At 34.4% G+C, this 15129-nt stretch overlaps 1 protein-coding gene across 1 annotated transcript; it reads right to left on the bottom strand.

Annotated features, from left to right (window-relative positions):
• Positions 1-4933: 4933 nt before the first annotated feature.
• LOC131053471 (large ribosomal subunit protein eL34) lies at positions 4934-7006 on the bottom strand. The gene is made up of 4 exons (XM_057988084.2): positions 6732-7006; positions 6541-6620; positions 5984-6093; positions 4934-5287 (listed from the first exon to the last, which is right to left on the bottom strand). The coding sequence occupies exons 1-4, from the start codon at positions 6808-6810 to the stop codon at positions 5197-5199; spliced, it is 360 nt and encodes a 119-aa protein (XP_057844067.1). The 5' UTR covers positions 6811-7006; the 3' UTR covers positions 4934-5196.
• Between the last annotated feature and the right edge of the window lie 8123 nt (positions 7007-15129).

Raw genomic sequence — 15129 nt, 5'->3', positions numbered from 1 at the left:
TTCTCTAAAGATAGGTATGCTAGTAATCTACGACTCTCTAAGTTACACTTACATTGGTGTGAATAAAATATTTTTTACCCAACTAGTTCATTAGTGGGTTCTATTCACATACTTAAATTAGAAAAAGTCCTAGAAAATCTTTCTAGAAGGTGTTACTTGTCATAAGATCTTATATTATCTTGGACGCAGCTAAACTGGCTCAAGAAAATGCATGTTATTGACTTTTTTGAAAAATCAAAACTGCAGCTTGTTCCCGATCACGATCAAGGATCTGTAATTTTATTTTCGACTAACACGAAGGTTATGCGGAAACCGTGCAATAACACTTTTTGGAGCCAGTTTAGCCATGGCCTATTATCTTTGGCATTTACTTTTATTCATTTAAAAGATAACTAATTTTATTTACCTAGGTCATTTAAGAAATTGAGACTTGAGTTGTTTCATAGCATCAGATCAAGACATGTCTTAATCTTATTTAATTTTGTCTCTCAATTTTGTGTTATAAACAAGACATCTCAGTGTATTCAATTCAATCAAACAAGCAAGCAGCCATAATCAAGCAAGCTATTGTTGTCATTTTTTCTCCTGAAGATATTTTGATCCAACAATTGTTCCTCAGGTATAGGAAGTTCACAATGAACTCCTACAAGTCTATTATGCATTATAAGAATCTTCTATAATTTTGGGAACATTTGATCACTGCATACTAAGGCAATCCCAAGATGACCAGAGAAAATCTTAAAGAGTTCTGGTCTCTAAAGGCAATCTTCCGATCTTGGGAACAGTGCGAGAGTTTCATACTAGGAGGTAGTCTCATAAACCTATGAACTTAGAGAGAGCTCCAAAGCTTTGTAGCAATCCCATCACTTCTTGCCGGTTCCTCTATATCACACAGCAATACACGTCCATGTGTAATAAGAACAGAAAAATCATGTCATTATAGAACCAAGGAAACATCATACACAGATCAACAATTAGATTTGATTTCACAGAGAAACAGGTTTTTTTCGAGAACTGCCACTGCTACCAAGCTTCTAGATTTCTCCTTCCTTTAACCCATCAAATTTTGATTCTTCACAATTAGACAACTCTGATTATCCTTGGTGTCCTGCAAGCAATTTTTACTCTAATTTTTTCCTCCTTTTATCCCAAGGTGCCCATGTGTCTTTAATTACATAACCTTCCGTGACTAATTTGTTAGCCCCAATCATCCCCAGAAGACTTTTCCCATATCAGATTTGCCGACTTTTCCCATATCAGATTTGCCTTTCCCATATCGTGCCCGAAGCCTAAAAGCTCTGAAATTTTTTAAGTATCACATTGTAATCCAAGACCTGTGTCCCACTCACTCCTTTACAATGAAGATCAACCGATGCAACCAGCCGTTTGAGATCCACCTTAAGGTAGACGTTGACGGCAAAATTTCAACTGTTCATTTCAATGGTGCTTATGCTATTTGCAAGACCTTCCTAACCTTACAGATGTTGATCAAGGAATCCTCGTTCCAAAACTCAAGTGGAAGGTGATGGAGATTCATCCACACTGAATTTTTGAATGGGCCAGGATTTTGGGGATTAAAATTAGGCAGGCCTGCTACCCCCGTCAACGAGGGCCCATTGTCCAGTACAAATTCACAATCCTCTTGACAAAAGAGTTCAATCTTATACAAACCATGAAGTAATATCTTCAACATTTATAAAATCATCTACTCGCTTATATAGATATTGGACTCAGAAATACATTAAAAGATATAATGATTGTTATTGCTGCTTGGGTAGGACCCTCTGCAGCAATCATCTCCTGCTTTCCCTGGCTTCACAACCTTGTTCTGTTCGCAGCTCCCTTGCTTTCTTGGATTACTTGCATGATAAATTATTGTGTCATGCATTCACAATAGGGTTAGCACGAAGAATACGGAGATTGTCTACAAACTCATCTTCATTTGCTATGGGCTTTAAAAAAGGGTTACTGAAATTGTTAATAGTTACCTGTGAAGATCTCACATGCCGCAATCATCTCCCCCTCCTGTGTTTAAAGCACCCCTCGGCTTACATGTCTTTTGCATGCCTGAATACACAACCTATTTTTACCTCATTTAGTGCTTGCATGACAGTTATCAAAATCAGTTAAAATTCGGTGCCCAACAAATTCAAGCTTAGAAAGCGTGTTGCAAAGACTTGTCATTCTTATGTGGACATAATGCTCAATCATCCCCTGCTGCTCCTGGCTCAACAACCCCACCCTGCTCAGAGTCCTCTTGCTTGCTTGCACGCCCCACAAGATCCATTCTCATCAACACATCCATTTGGAGATTTGCCATAGAGCCACATTTATCATCTGTCATTTTATACCCATTAACAACAATTGGGTTTTTGAGGTGGGTTTCAAAGATTATCTACCCAATCATACATGTAGCCCTACACAAAAAATCATCTGTCATTTAATACCCATTGACAGTTGCATTTTTGAGGTGAGTTTCAAAGAAATTCTACCCCATTATATATGTGGCCCTCTTTCTTTGATTAGAAACCCATATGATCCATAACTGCTGCATCCATTTGGTTGCTCGCAAAAAATCCCATTGAATGGAAATAAGGGGTATAGATTAAGAGAGAATCAATGTATCGTCAGAATGACTAAGAAAACCAGGTCCAGAGGTCATTTGGAGTATATTCTGCCTCGTCCATGCTTCAATCTATTAACTATAAATGAAAAGTACAACTAAAAATATTGGGTTTCTTGAGGGAGTAGATTCTTGAGCTCAACATGAGATTTTTTGTATAATGCAGATTTGATACATTTTTTTACAGCTGTAAGACAGCTTTCGGGTGAGAAATTTACTACAACCTTTATACACGACAACTTCCTGATGACCTTAATATGATTGTACAGTTGTTTTGAGGCATGAAAAAGGTCTGGTGGTGAATTGTGGGCAAAGTCCACTTGAAAGAAAGCCTATCATCTAATAATTAGGGTTTCTAATGTGCATCATATCCCAACTGTTTTACATCGAAGATCCATCAGATACACTATTAAAAATACTAAAAGTCAAACCTGTTTTGATTACTCAAAAAAATCAATATACCATCGGATGCGTATCATTTGTAACATGCATCTTGCTGCAGGTTTAAATATACACATCTTCCCAATGAATTAGACTTTTACCCGCCATATACAGTCAATTCTGATGATCTTAAAAAAGGTAAATCACTAAATTATGCTGGTCTCAGAAAAACGCATCATTTAAACTGCAATTGTTAAGTATAACATTTGCCTGCCAAATGCAAGTCAATTCTGACGAGCAAGCAAGACAGTATCATGGAACAATTTTCCTCTAACACCTATAAAATTATTCAATAACGAATTATCCCATTTACTGTATATATAATCAGGTGAAATGGTTTTCAAGTTAACAATAAATCACTTTCTTTGAACCCAAAACTATCACTACATTTCCAACGATGGAAGAACAATACCCTCTTACAGCTATAAAATTATTCAATAATGAATGATCCCTGTACTGTAAATATAATCAGGTGAAATGGCTTTGAAGTTGACCATGACCATATATCACTATTTTCTTTGAACCCAAAACTATCACTATATTTCCAACGATGGAACATAAAAGGAAAATTCAAAATTCAGATCAGTGGGATGTCCGGTAAAAAAAAAGGAAACCTGTTAGTATTGAATGCAACAAATTACAAAATAGCAGTACTCCTGCACATGTTAGGTGACAACTACAAATCAACATTTAGATTATGTTTCCTGTATACAAAAAGGGCTAATTTTGACCCAGTTTGATCCCTCATAACAAATATTACTCCTATCTAAGACTCTACTTAGCCAAGCTCAAAGAATATCCAGGTAATTAAAATGCTTCAGACTAGATAGAACTGTTTACTTACAAGAATAAAAGAAGAAAAATTAAGAAACAGTTGCCTCATGTTGACTGTTACGCTTATACAAGTGAAAGTAATGTAGATCAGATATTACTCCAAGAGCGTGGTGAAATAAACATCCATTCACTTTAATATATATGCATATACCTATCCACACAGATTAATGCATAGCATTTCCTGAAACAAATTATGAAGATTCAAACTGTGCCCCATCACAATGTAAAACAAATTATGAAGGCTCAAATTATGCCATCAGAATCACACTCCCACGGACTCCAGCATCCACACATATAAAGGTTAACTAGTGCAAAATCGACTGAAGCTTTGGGCTGCAAAAGGCAAGTGAAGCTCGAGTACACTCGAGCTAATGTAGGCATTAAAATTCTCATTAGAAGTCACTTTTTTTTTTACGCTTTGCATTTAAGGGATAGTCATGTCCTACGAAGTAGTGAATGTTTTATTTGTTTTACTAATGTTTCATCATTAAACCACCTTTGCTCCCTAGCAGCTTCTAAGTTTCAAGCATAATACGCCAAGATGTGTCCTTTTTGGCCATAAATATAGTTAACATATAAATATATTATCCTAGATTTATATCAATTCTAGACTGCCACGTTTGTGTACTATTTTTTCTATTATTGGGTTTGCTTGTAAATCCCAGATAAGTCCATTCACTCAGCATCGCAATCACACTAGAATTGGCTGTTTGGCCTTTTGAACTGCTCCTTAAATCATTTCTCTACAGTTCTGTATGCACTTAGAACCTTTTGTCTCAATTAACCCCCTCCAACCATTTATCTACAGTTCAAGCCTGAGCTTTGAATCTTGTTCCAATTTACAGCTTGTGATTTATTTGATTCGTTTCATGCTCAAATTCGCTGTATTTGATTTATAGTTCTGCAATTTTTTAATGCAAATCATATTCCAGAAAAATGAAAATGTAAACCACAAAAGGCTAATAAGGATAAATTTCTGAGACATCAATTAGCAATTTTAAACGTTTAACAGTATGCAATTGAACATGAAGCATGGAACACATCAAACCCACTTGAAATTAAAAAAATAGTTATGTAAATGATTAACAAAAACATGTTGGTCTTCAAACTAACAGGAAGGCTCAAGCCCTCCATGAGTAAAGGGAATAATAAGTATGATCACAACTACCCATACATTCATTAGGCAAAACAAAAACAAACTGCTTTTCTCAACATTTACCAAAATACTTGGTTTCCACAATTGATCTCGATTAGGGAAAATTGCATGTTATACTTGCTATTCTATAACATCCCCAATTCTAACTCTTAGTAGTCTTTTCCTTAGACTTCTGGATCTTCAAAACCTTCTTAACAATTTTCTGTTCCTCAACAAGGAAGGCTCGGATGATCCTGCAATATCATTGAAACAGAGAGCAATTATGTCAAGGTGCTCTACCAACAACACTAATAAATTAATAATTATAGACTAAGAAATGCAGAATAGGAATGCACTGCAACACACATTTACTTCTACCAAAATAAATACAACCTTACAAATATTCCTGAACCCCAAAAATTTCTCAAGGCTATATGATCTAGCTTTAGGGCCAATATACACAAGTTAACAATCCATTCAAACTTAAACACACTCTCGGTGATCACATGGGCACCATAATCATATTGCGTATGGACAGATTAACTAGACGAGAATAAGTACAAGTCGAGCAAAATCTGACAGAATGCTACCCTTAGATGCAATTCTTATCAAGATTTTATGGAATAAATGATTATCATCACCCAATAAAAATTAGGGGAAAAAATCCAATCAAACAACGATCACTAAAATGAAGAAAGATCTACAAAGCAAACATTACAGGAAAACTTGAGGAAAACTGCCAACAGAATCATTTAAAATCATTTATTTTAAAGCCCGAATTCAATAAAAGCTTTTAAAGGGAGAAAAAAGCATTCAGAAGAGATGTTTACAAAGAGAGTGATAGAGAAAACAATATGAAGAATCTAAACAATTAGAAAATATATTAGCCAAGGAAAAAAGTAGAAACATAATAACATAGAAAAAATATTGCAACAACCGCGATAATTTACCTTTCTCGTACGGCTGAACCAGTCAAAACCCCGCCATAGGCTCTGCTAACAGTCCTCCTGCTCCTTTTCAACCTGCTCACCCTGTATTCAGCAGGCCTGAGATGCGGAATCTGTAAGGCATCAACGCATCAAAAACTTAAAGATTTGAGTTCAAAATAAACCGGCTGATAGCTTCTTAAATTAATCAGCAATGTAAAAGTTCCTACCGAGATGATATGCACCTTACTTAGGTAGATTTCACCGAACAAAAATAATACAATCACAATATAGCACGTCATAACAGATGCACTACTTATAAACATCCAGCTAATAAAAATTGCAAAATAATAGAAAAAACGGCCTTGAAGAAAATTGTAAAATAAGAAATGTCATGGTTTTTTATTCGTTCTAAAAATTGATTTCGTGGGTTACGAAAACATCTATACACGAATCAGATCTGCCCGTAGAAATGCATTTGCCTTCACGGTTTACCTCACTCTACGCTGAAAAGTAAAATCCTACAGGAAGCGATAGAATAAGCGAAAAGAACTAAAAAATGAAGGTAAAAAGGATCTTACCCCTTGAATCCTCTTGCCAGTAACCGGGCATTTGGGTCCGCTGGCCCTCTTCTTGGCGGTCTGGTAGATTAACTTCCCGCCTATACAAATAAGCATAAAGCAACACATGTAAAAACACAAATAGACCCAATGCTAGTAATGGAAATTTCTAAACCCTCTGTCAAACCAAGAACACGAGGATGTTTTTGTACCAGGGGTTTTCACAATCCGTGTTTGATTTGATTTAGTATGGTAGCTGTGGCGCCTGCGGTATGTTAGTCTCTGCACCATCTTTGCCTCTCCTGTCTTCGACAACAACCTCTGCGGCTGCTTTGAGCCCTAATCTATCCTTCACCCCACACAGAAATTAGGGTTTATAATGTGCACTTTTGGACTTCTTATACAGTAGAACTCTAGGTTTATTATTAACTTAAACAGTAAAGGTTTAAGGAGAACGTGAAGCCAATTTTATTTCAGTGCAAATATTTTTCAAAATTATTTCGAAGAATACCTATCTATATATATATAATATATTATATTTTTATGTGAGAAATTAATTTTTTTTATCTATCTATTTTTATTTTTTTTATCTATGTATTATATTTTCCAATGAATATATTTATATACTATTATATTATTGAATATTAAATTTCTTTCATAAATAAAAATTATATGGAATATAATTATTTCAAATAATATAATGTTAATTTAAAATTAAATCTAAATAATATTATTATTATAAAATATCTACTAGATATTAAATTATATAATATTATGTTAATAATAATATTGTTGTTGTTGTTGTTAAGGTGAGGGTTAAGGTTAGAGATAGAAATAAGGTTCGATTTAAGATTAAGCAATTATGATTAGGATTATAGTTAAGGTTAGGGTAAGAAATAGAATTGTGATTAAGACAATAAATGAATTAGAGTTAGAGATAGGGTTAAGATTAGGTTTAGGATTATGGTCAAGGTTAGGGTTACAATAAGGGTTAGGGTTAGCATTAGTGATATAGGGTTATGACCTCGGGGTTAATAGTACGATTACATTTAGGGTTAAGGAATGATTTAGTAATAGGATTAGAGTTAGAGTTAGAGATAGAATTACGATAAGGATTACAATTAGAGTAAATTTAGGGTTAAGACAATGGATGAATTAGGGTTAGGGTTTAAGATATAATTAGGTTTAGTGTTAGGGTAGGATTATGGTAATGGATAAGATTAAAGATAGAATTAGGGCTAGGGTTAGGGTTAGTGTCAGGGTAATGTCCCTTATCAAATAAAATGTCAAACCTAAAAAATTTTAAAGACTTTCTATGAAAAACTTGCAAACTACTTTTACAATAAATTGATTTAACAAAAATTTCACTATTTTGTTGAAACAATGCACCAAAGATGAGATAGCCCAATTTTGCAACATCTTCTCAAAATGAAGAATAATGTTTGTCTACAAATTTGAGACAAAAAATACATCATTTTATTTAAAATATTCTTTTGAAATCAATCCATACAATCTGTTGCAACTATACTCAAAATAGAGAGCCAGAATGAAGCCAAAACACGTTGCAAACTACACAAGCTTCTAGGAAATCACTCCAAATAATCACACAAAGGTTTATTATTATAAAATAATTAAATATACAACAAGATATTAATAATCCATGGCCTCAAGGCTTCCAAAATCTTCTACAACAAATAGAACACTCAAAAACTAAACTGCAACTTCAAATCCTCGCCTACAACTTGTCAAATCTCAAAGAGAAATCTCCAAACTTGCGCAATAGACCTTGGCACCAAGGGAGAGGGCATGAATAGGTAAAAACAACAAATCCATGTCCACTTATCATGAAATAAAATATACAAAATGAAATATAAATGAAAACACTGCAAACTTCTCAATCACACATTGCAACCAAACTACTAAAACTGTAAAAACAACTTGTAACCATTTTGCACAATGGTAGCCTCTAAATGAGATTACTCTTAGCAACCCTCAACCTCTCAATTTTAGATTTCTTAGAAACCATGAGAGTCTTGCTCAAAGAATCTCTATCTCCATTAGTTTATCAGCAACTGAAGAACAATAAGCCTAAAACTTTGTCAAAGAAAGGAAAAACAGCATAAACTCCACTATGAAGGCTTTTTGGCTTATATAAAAGTTGGGACACCGATTCCCACAACCCAGGAGACTAAAATAAATATTAATTAATGATATTTTCAAATTATTCTCTCTCAAAACATGCCTCATAAAGAGTTTCTATAAACATATTTGGATTCTTGGCTAAAAACAATATATAATTCCCACTATGACATCCTAACATAAAATTTGTCATAACTGTCATAACAATCAATGCCTTCTGAGTTAGCTCCACTATGATAATAATAAATTTAATATTTTTTTTTCAAAGGGATATGAATTAATCTTGAGCAATACATACATTAAATAGATATTTTCTCCCAATGTATCCCATTAGAGTTGACTTGCTATTTTTGGCCAAAGGGGACTTACTATATTTACTAAGCACTATTTTTAGAAAAGGGAACATGACGAATCCCCCTTCTCAAAATTGCTTGTCCTTGAGAAATTGTAAATGTGATTCTCCAATATCCTAATGCCAAAGTGATCAATCATGCCAAACTATAAATCAAGTCTTGGTCTTGTACATGTGAGATGTTGCATCTTTCACCCAAGACTATTGCACCAAATAATTTAGGTCTTGGATATCTCTATGACAATGCCATGTACCAAGTTACAACAATATATATGATGTAATCCAATTACAATGTGTTGGGTGAATATTTTGTAATCAACTGACTGATTACAAAATGGTTATATCAGCCACAATACGATGAGATTAAATCTCTCCTCTCGAAAAGGGGAGGCTCCCTTCTTATTGCTAACTAAAAACAACTAGTACTTAACTAATCTTATGTACACTAAACTATTCATGGGATGCCACATTCATCTTATTCGCTTTTTTCAAAATAGATATTTTCCTTTACAATAAATCCCAATTACAATCTTGTGATAATTACAATATGTAATCAACCATAAAATACCAATTGGAGCAATAATAACCGTGTAGCGTTGTAAATTATACACCTTTATTAGTGTGTCCAATTTCACACTCTCCTAGCACCTATTTTAATAGTATTTCTCTTTCCTCTATGCATCATAGGACTTCCTTTGGCATTTAATTATCAATTTAATTAAATCTAAGTCCTTTTTAATCAATTATCATTCCATAAATTGGGCACTTAATCTTAGGTCTGCCCCTTTTGATCATTTCATTTTGATTTAGTTGTAATCTTACCCCAATTTCAACTTTCAAAGCATATTTTGAATATCATTGTAGTTTGAGCCACTAAGTTGGAATTAGCATTAGAACCCCATTATCTTGCATTCTTAGAAAGTCAGAAAAATATTTGTCGGGACCGAGTCAATGGGAGCTACCTGGTCCTGCACTTTTTTCTCTGAATTTCAAGTGGATGAAAATATTACTCCATGTGAAAATATATCAAATATAAGTTGACTAGAGATTATTTTAATTGTGAAATCCCTGTATAAGGCATCTAACTCAATTCATTTCACCAATATAGCTACATCTCATCATTAGGCTAATATTCCAACTCAAGAGCAACACTTCAAGAGCAAATTTAATTCAAGGAGCAACAAACCACATTAATGCATCTTCCATTTACGTTTCATCTATGATTTCATGATGGATTTTATGTGTTTTATCATGTTATTATATCAAAACATGGAGGACTTATCCTAAGAGAATTGCATCGCCTATTGAAGGTATAATCATCTACATTCAAGCATACATTCCCTCCTAATGATGAATCCTTGGACAACAAAGAGATTAATCAAGTCAATACTATTCATGTTTCTAGCTATGGCTATAGCATCCTAAATTGTACTCACCTACAATTTTGTCCTTACCTAGGCCTCACTTTGGTGTTCTGGTTCCAAGGCTTGATTGCAATGCTAATTCTACTCGCGCCACCTATCTATTCTACATTTTCATCTTCTTCGGAGTGCTACCCCTGAATTGAAGTCCTAATTTCTAAGACTAGGATGTACCATGCCTTGGCCCCAAATCGGGACCAGGGCGTACCATGCTCTGGTCCTAAATTAGGACCACAACATACCATGCCATGTGCATCTTAATTGGGCCCCGAATTGAACCTTCATAACAGTCATCATTAGTGAGCAGGAATTTGGATCATGTGTCAGCCTGTTGCAAAAATTCAATTTGATTTTCAACAGTCAAGTTTAAAAGAAGGTCTACCCCTCTCATTTAAAACCTAATCGATCATCTAACGAACCAAAATCAAAATCTACACTCTAAAAAATTCAAATGAGCGAGCAATCAGCCATTCATCATGCATTGAAGTAAAAATGAAGTCAAATTCAAGCATTGAATATGGCATTCATGATCAATGTTTTATGAAGACATCCTACATGAAACCTTAAATGTTTTGTGTGAAGACAAATAAAACTTCATCAAGGTAAACATTGTGGTTTCAAGCATTATAATTCAGATTCAATATTTCCCTCAAAAGGAAAGTACTTTATTGCAATATTTCATTACATTTGTCAATTCAATTTCATGGTTAATTCCAAAACTAGGTTTTGACCTAAGGCAAACCCCTATTTCCAACATATTTCCCTTTCTTTCTATGTGCACGAAACAAGTGTGGATCTGTACTCAAGAAATCTGGTAGAGTCAATAGTGACAAACAAGTTTAGTTTTCAACGATAAAAAAATTCAAAGGATAAGGGTGGATCTGTGCTACCTGGTCCTGAAAAATTAGGCCAAACTTTTGAGACTAGGTTCTAAACATCTCTTTTTTCCCAAATCCAAGTTGGTGGCTTAATGGACATCTATAGCTTACCATTTCTATCAATTTACTTCAATTCTTCATGGTTTTACCTTAATTTCATAATTACATTACAATTCAACTTAAGAAAGAGGCTAATCATAACCAGCCTAGTTAATCCAATTAAAATTTTAGTCTCATTCCCATTGGGATTAAGACTAGATATATTGGGTTAAACCCTATTTCAATGTAATGTGGATGATTGTGTTATTTAGTGGATTTACATAGTAAAACCCCGATTCCCAATTTTCCATCTGTTATAATGGCAAACCTAGATTTCCTCAAACTCAAAATCACTCTATGATTGATACTACCAAACTAAAGAGACCTCCTAACATGTTAAAAGTTGCAAATTACATATGTGAAAGAGGTGTTATGGAAAGGAAACTGGCAAAAAATATGGTATTGAAGTGTCTAACTTTAGAAAAAACAAGCTGCATTCCAACATTCTTCTCACTTCCCTTCCTTTCCCTCCTCATCCTATGAAACATGTTGACAAGGAACCTAATCTTGTTGAGACATTCCACGATATCTTAGCTAAGATCTCTCTTTGGGATTTGATTCAAACTTCACCTTCATACCATAAGTTGATCCAAGAATCCTTACAAAAGGTGGATCCTCATTCTTCTTCTAAACCAAATAATATTACATTCTCACAACATGAATTGCCTTTTGTAGTGGTTAACAATAGAGACGATCCCCTTATAATTACTCCTCACGTTTATGAACAAAACATAAGAGGTACCTTAATTGATAATGGGTCAGCACCTAACATTTGTTGTTTTGACTTATTAGATAAAATAAGTTGGGATTGTTCTTCTATTCAACCTGATTCTCTTTGTGTTCATGGCTTTGATAATTTTCCTAGGGAGACACTTTATATAGTCATATTACCTATCAAAGTAGGACCCGTGACTTTACCTACTACTATTCATGTCATGCCCAACCATCTTAATTATATCCCTCTTCTAGGTAGACCATGGATTCATGCTATGTAAGCAATCCCTTCTACTCTTCATCACATAATCAAATTCATATATAACAATGAAATTCACGCAATCATGGTTGATCCTAATTCTTATGATTTTGTTCATGAAAAAGTAGGATGCATTTCTCCATTTAATACTATGATTCCTTAAACAACACAAGCTATTTTCAATGACGCTTCCTTAGCAAGGAATTGGGATGTACATTAGACTTTATGCCTTCCTTTAATGGATATAAGATCTATGAATCTAAGTATGAAGCCTTGAAGGAGCCTTTTGTCATTTATCCAAGCTTCTTCTAAATCAATTCCCACCTCTCCTTCCAACACACGTCTTGATGATGATGGGGGCTCTTTAGATTTTGACACTAAGAATGAACCCTCTCCTCTAGACGTTTCAACACATATATCTAATTCTAAACATGGATACAATGGACATTATTTAGGATGTGTACAACAAAGTTTTGAAGATCAAGAAAAATCTACACCACACTTTTCCAAAGAAGGTCTAGGTTTCCAAAGTCCTTCGTTGTCGACATCCCCTCCCCCATTGTTTAATACATCCATGTTGTCTTGCAACTTATCATCACAACAAGAGAGTATTTTGTATAAGTTTCTTAAAGGGAACTTTGATTACTCTCCCTTTAAAAATTCAAAGTTAGAATCGTAAGAAAAATCAACATAATCCTTCTTTTTGTAAGTATCATCAAATCCATAGCCATTCCACCAATGAATGTCATGATTTTGCATATAAAATTCAACAGCTTATTGTAACTGGTATCATTCAAATACTTGATGAAAATAAGTTGGACTCTCATCTTATTCCCTCTACATAACATTTAAGTTCCTATTTTGTTTCTCCTCACTATGTCACATTGCTAGCATATTTATTGGGGGTTCAATATCATTCATGGTGGTACAATTTGTCACAAAATGTGATGTTGATGGTTGTCATTAATGGTTGTCATTGATTTCAACATATTTATCTGAGATTGATTTCTTATGTTCAATGGTCCGAAAGATGCATTATCAGAATCTTTGGTGCTCTGGAAGATGTGTTACAGATTGATTGAGTTGATGGTGATCCTAATTCATTTATTTATTGGATATGATACTTATTGATTATATTCATGAGTATCTTGGTTCCATTATTATTTTTGCTAAGTTGGGTAACCCTGACTAACCCTTTCATTCTCCATTTTAGCCCTTTCTATGTGGAGACAATGTTTCCCCAAGTGGAGATGCCAAAACTGCATCCCTTGTGTTGTTTTACAGTGCAAAGATGACGTTCCATAGTCATTCCCCCTCTCCCATGGCGGAGATGGCATTCAGGCCAGGCGGAGACGCAAAATCCACCACCTAGGCATCAATCTGTAGTGTGGAGATGTCGTTCTCCAGTTTTTTCCTCTCTTCCCTCACTGCTCGTAGCAAAGACATTGATCCTTGGATCAGCGTCTATGCAGACGTTACTCATTTGCGCGGATGGCGATCATCTCCACAAACGACAATCACCCCTGGAAACACTGAAACGATGATCGATGTTTGTGCCTCACCCATGTTTTTTCCTCATTTAATGCCAATATTAAATGCTAACCTACCAAAATCAAAAGCTAGGATCGAGGTACATACTAGTGGGTCATACTCGGCCATTCACTGGTATTGGCAGACCTTCTCTATGTGGTGCTCGTGGTGTGAAATGTGGGCCATGAATCTCCTTCACTTTGATCTCTATAAGTTCTCTGAACTGTGTGTGTGACAATGACCCCTTATTGGGCCCCATGTGGGTTATATAGGGCCTCCCTTCACCTTTTCTCCATTCTTCCTCCTTTTCCATCCAAATTTCTTTCTGCATTCTCCTTTATTCTTCCTTTTCTTCCATTATTTTTTTTTTTTTTCAAGAATTCTCTCAAAAAAAATTTAATTTTTTCAATTAAATTCTCGAGGGGGCATGCATCGCCTGTGTCTTCATGCTTGGGTATCTTTCCTGTCTTTTACCCATTGCCAATTTTGTTGCTACGTAAAAGAGGGGCAAAATGTAGACGTCCAAAATTAATTAAATTAAAATTTTAATTAATTTAGCTTTTCTACATAATTAATTAATTAAATTACATTTATCCTTATTCCTCTCAAAATCAATTAAATTGAATTTAATTAATTTTGTCACTATAGTCCAATAATTAATTTGTCAATAAATTAATTATTTCCCTATTATTCTAAAATCATCCAAATCATTGATTTTTCTAAATCCCACTTAGTTGATTGATTTTAATTAATCAACTTAACCTAAAGTGATTCCTACAAATCACTTTCTCTAATTTCCATCTAGCCTAATTAATTCTTCCTTAATCATGCTTATCATTATTCTCTAGTTTTATATTCCTCCACTCATTCTCTCTCCTCGTGTCACATCCTCCTAAAATTTCCCATTTGCACTCTAACACTCATTTAGTCCACCTAATCATTCTTCTAATCCTTTGCACATTCCTAATCACCATGATTAAGAACAAGTCAACTCTTTGCCATAAATGGCTCTTCCATCTCACCTTCCTAACCTTAAATGCACCTACTTTGGTCATGTCAAAGGATTTCAAATCCTTTGCACATTCCCATACCCTCTCTTCCCACATAACTTTTAATTCCTCTTCTCCTTTATTCATCCCATGCAATCCATTATTTGGGAATTTTTAATTCCCTTTTCCCTTCCCAAGGAATTTTTAATTCTTTTTTATTCATCCCATG

Source organism: Cryptomeria japonica, chromosome 4 (assembly GCF_030272615.1).
Source record: "Cryptomeria japonica chromosome 4, Sugi_1.0, whole genome shotgun sequence".
In the NCBI taxonomy this organism is placed as follows: domain Eukaryota; kingdom Viridiplantae; phylum Streptophyta; class Pinopsida; order Cupressales; family Cupressaceae; genus Cryptomeria; species Cryptomeria japonica.
This window is presented reverse-complemented; position numbering and strand designations above follow the sequence as displayed.

What these genes read in the sequence shown, in the direction of transcription:
- LOC131053471 (XM_057988084.2), bottom strand. Translation starts at nt 6,810, where the DNA reads ATGGTGCAGAGACTAACATACCGCAGGCGCCACAGCTACCATACTAAA. An exon ending in ACGGATTGTGAAAACCCCTG is followed by an intron (nt 6,621 to 6,731) that starts GTACAAAAACAT and finishes TTATTTGTATAG; the next exon opens with GCGGGAAGTTAATCTACCAG. An exon ending in GGTTCAGCCGTACGAGAAAG is followed by an intron (nt 5,288 to 5,983) that starts GTAAATTATCGC and finishes ATGATATTGCAG; the next exon opens with GATCATCCGAGCCTTCCTTG.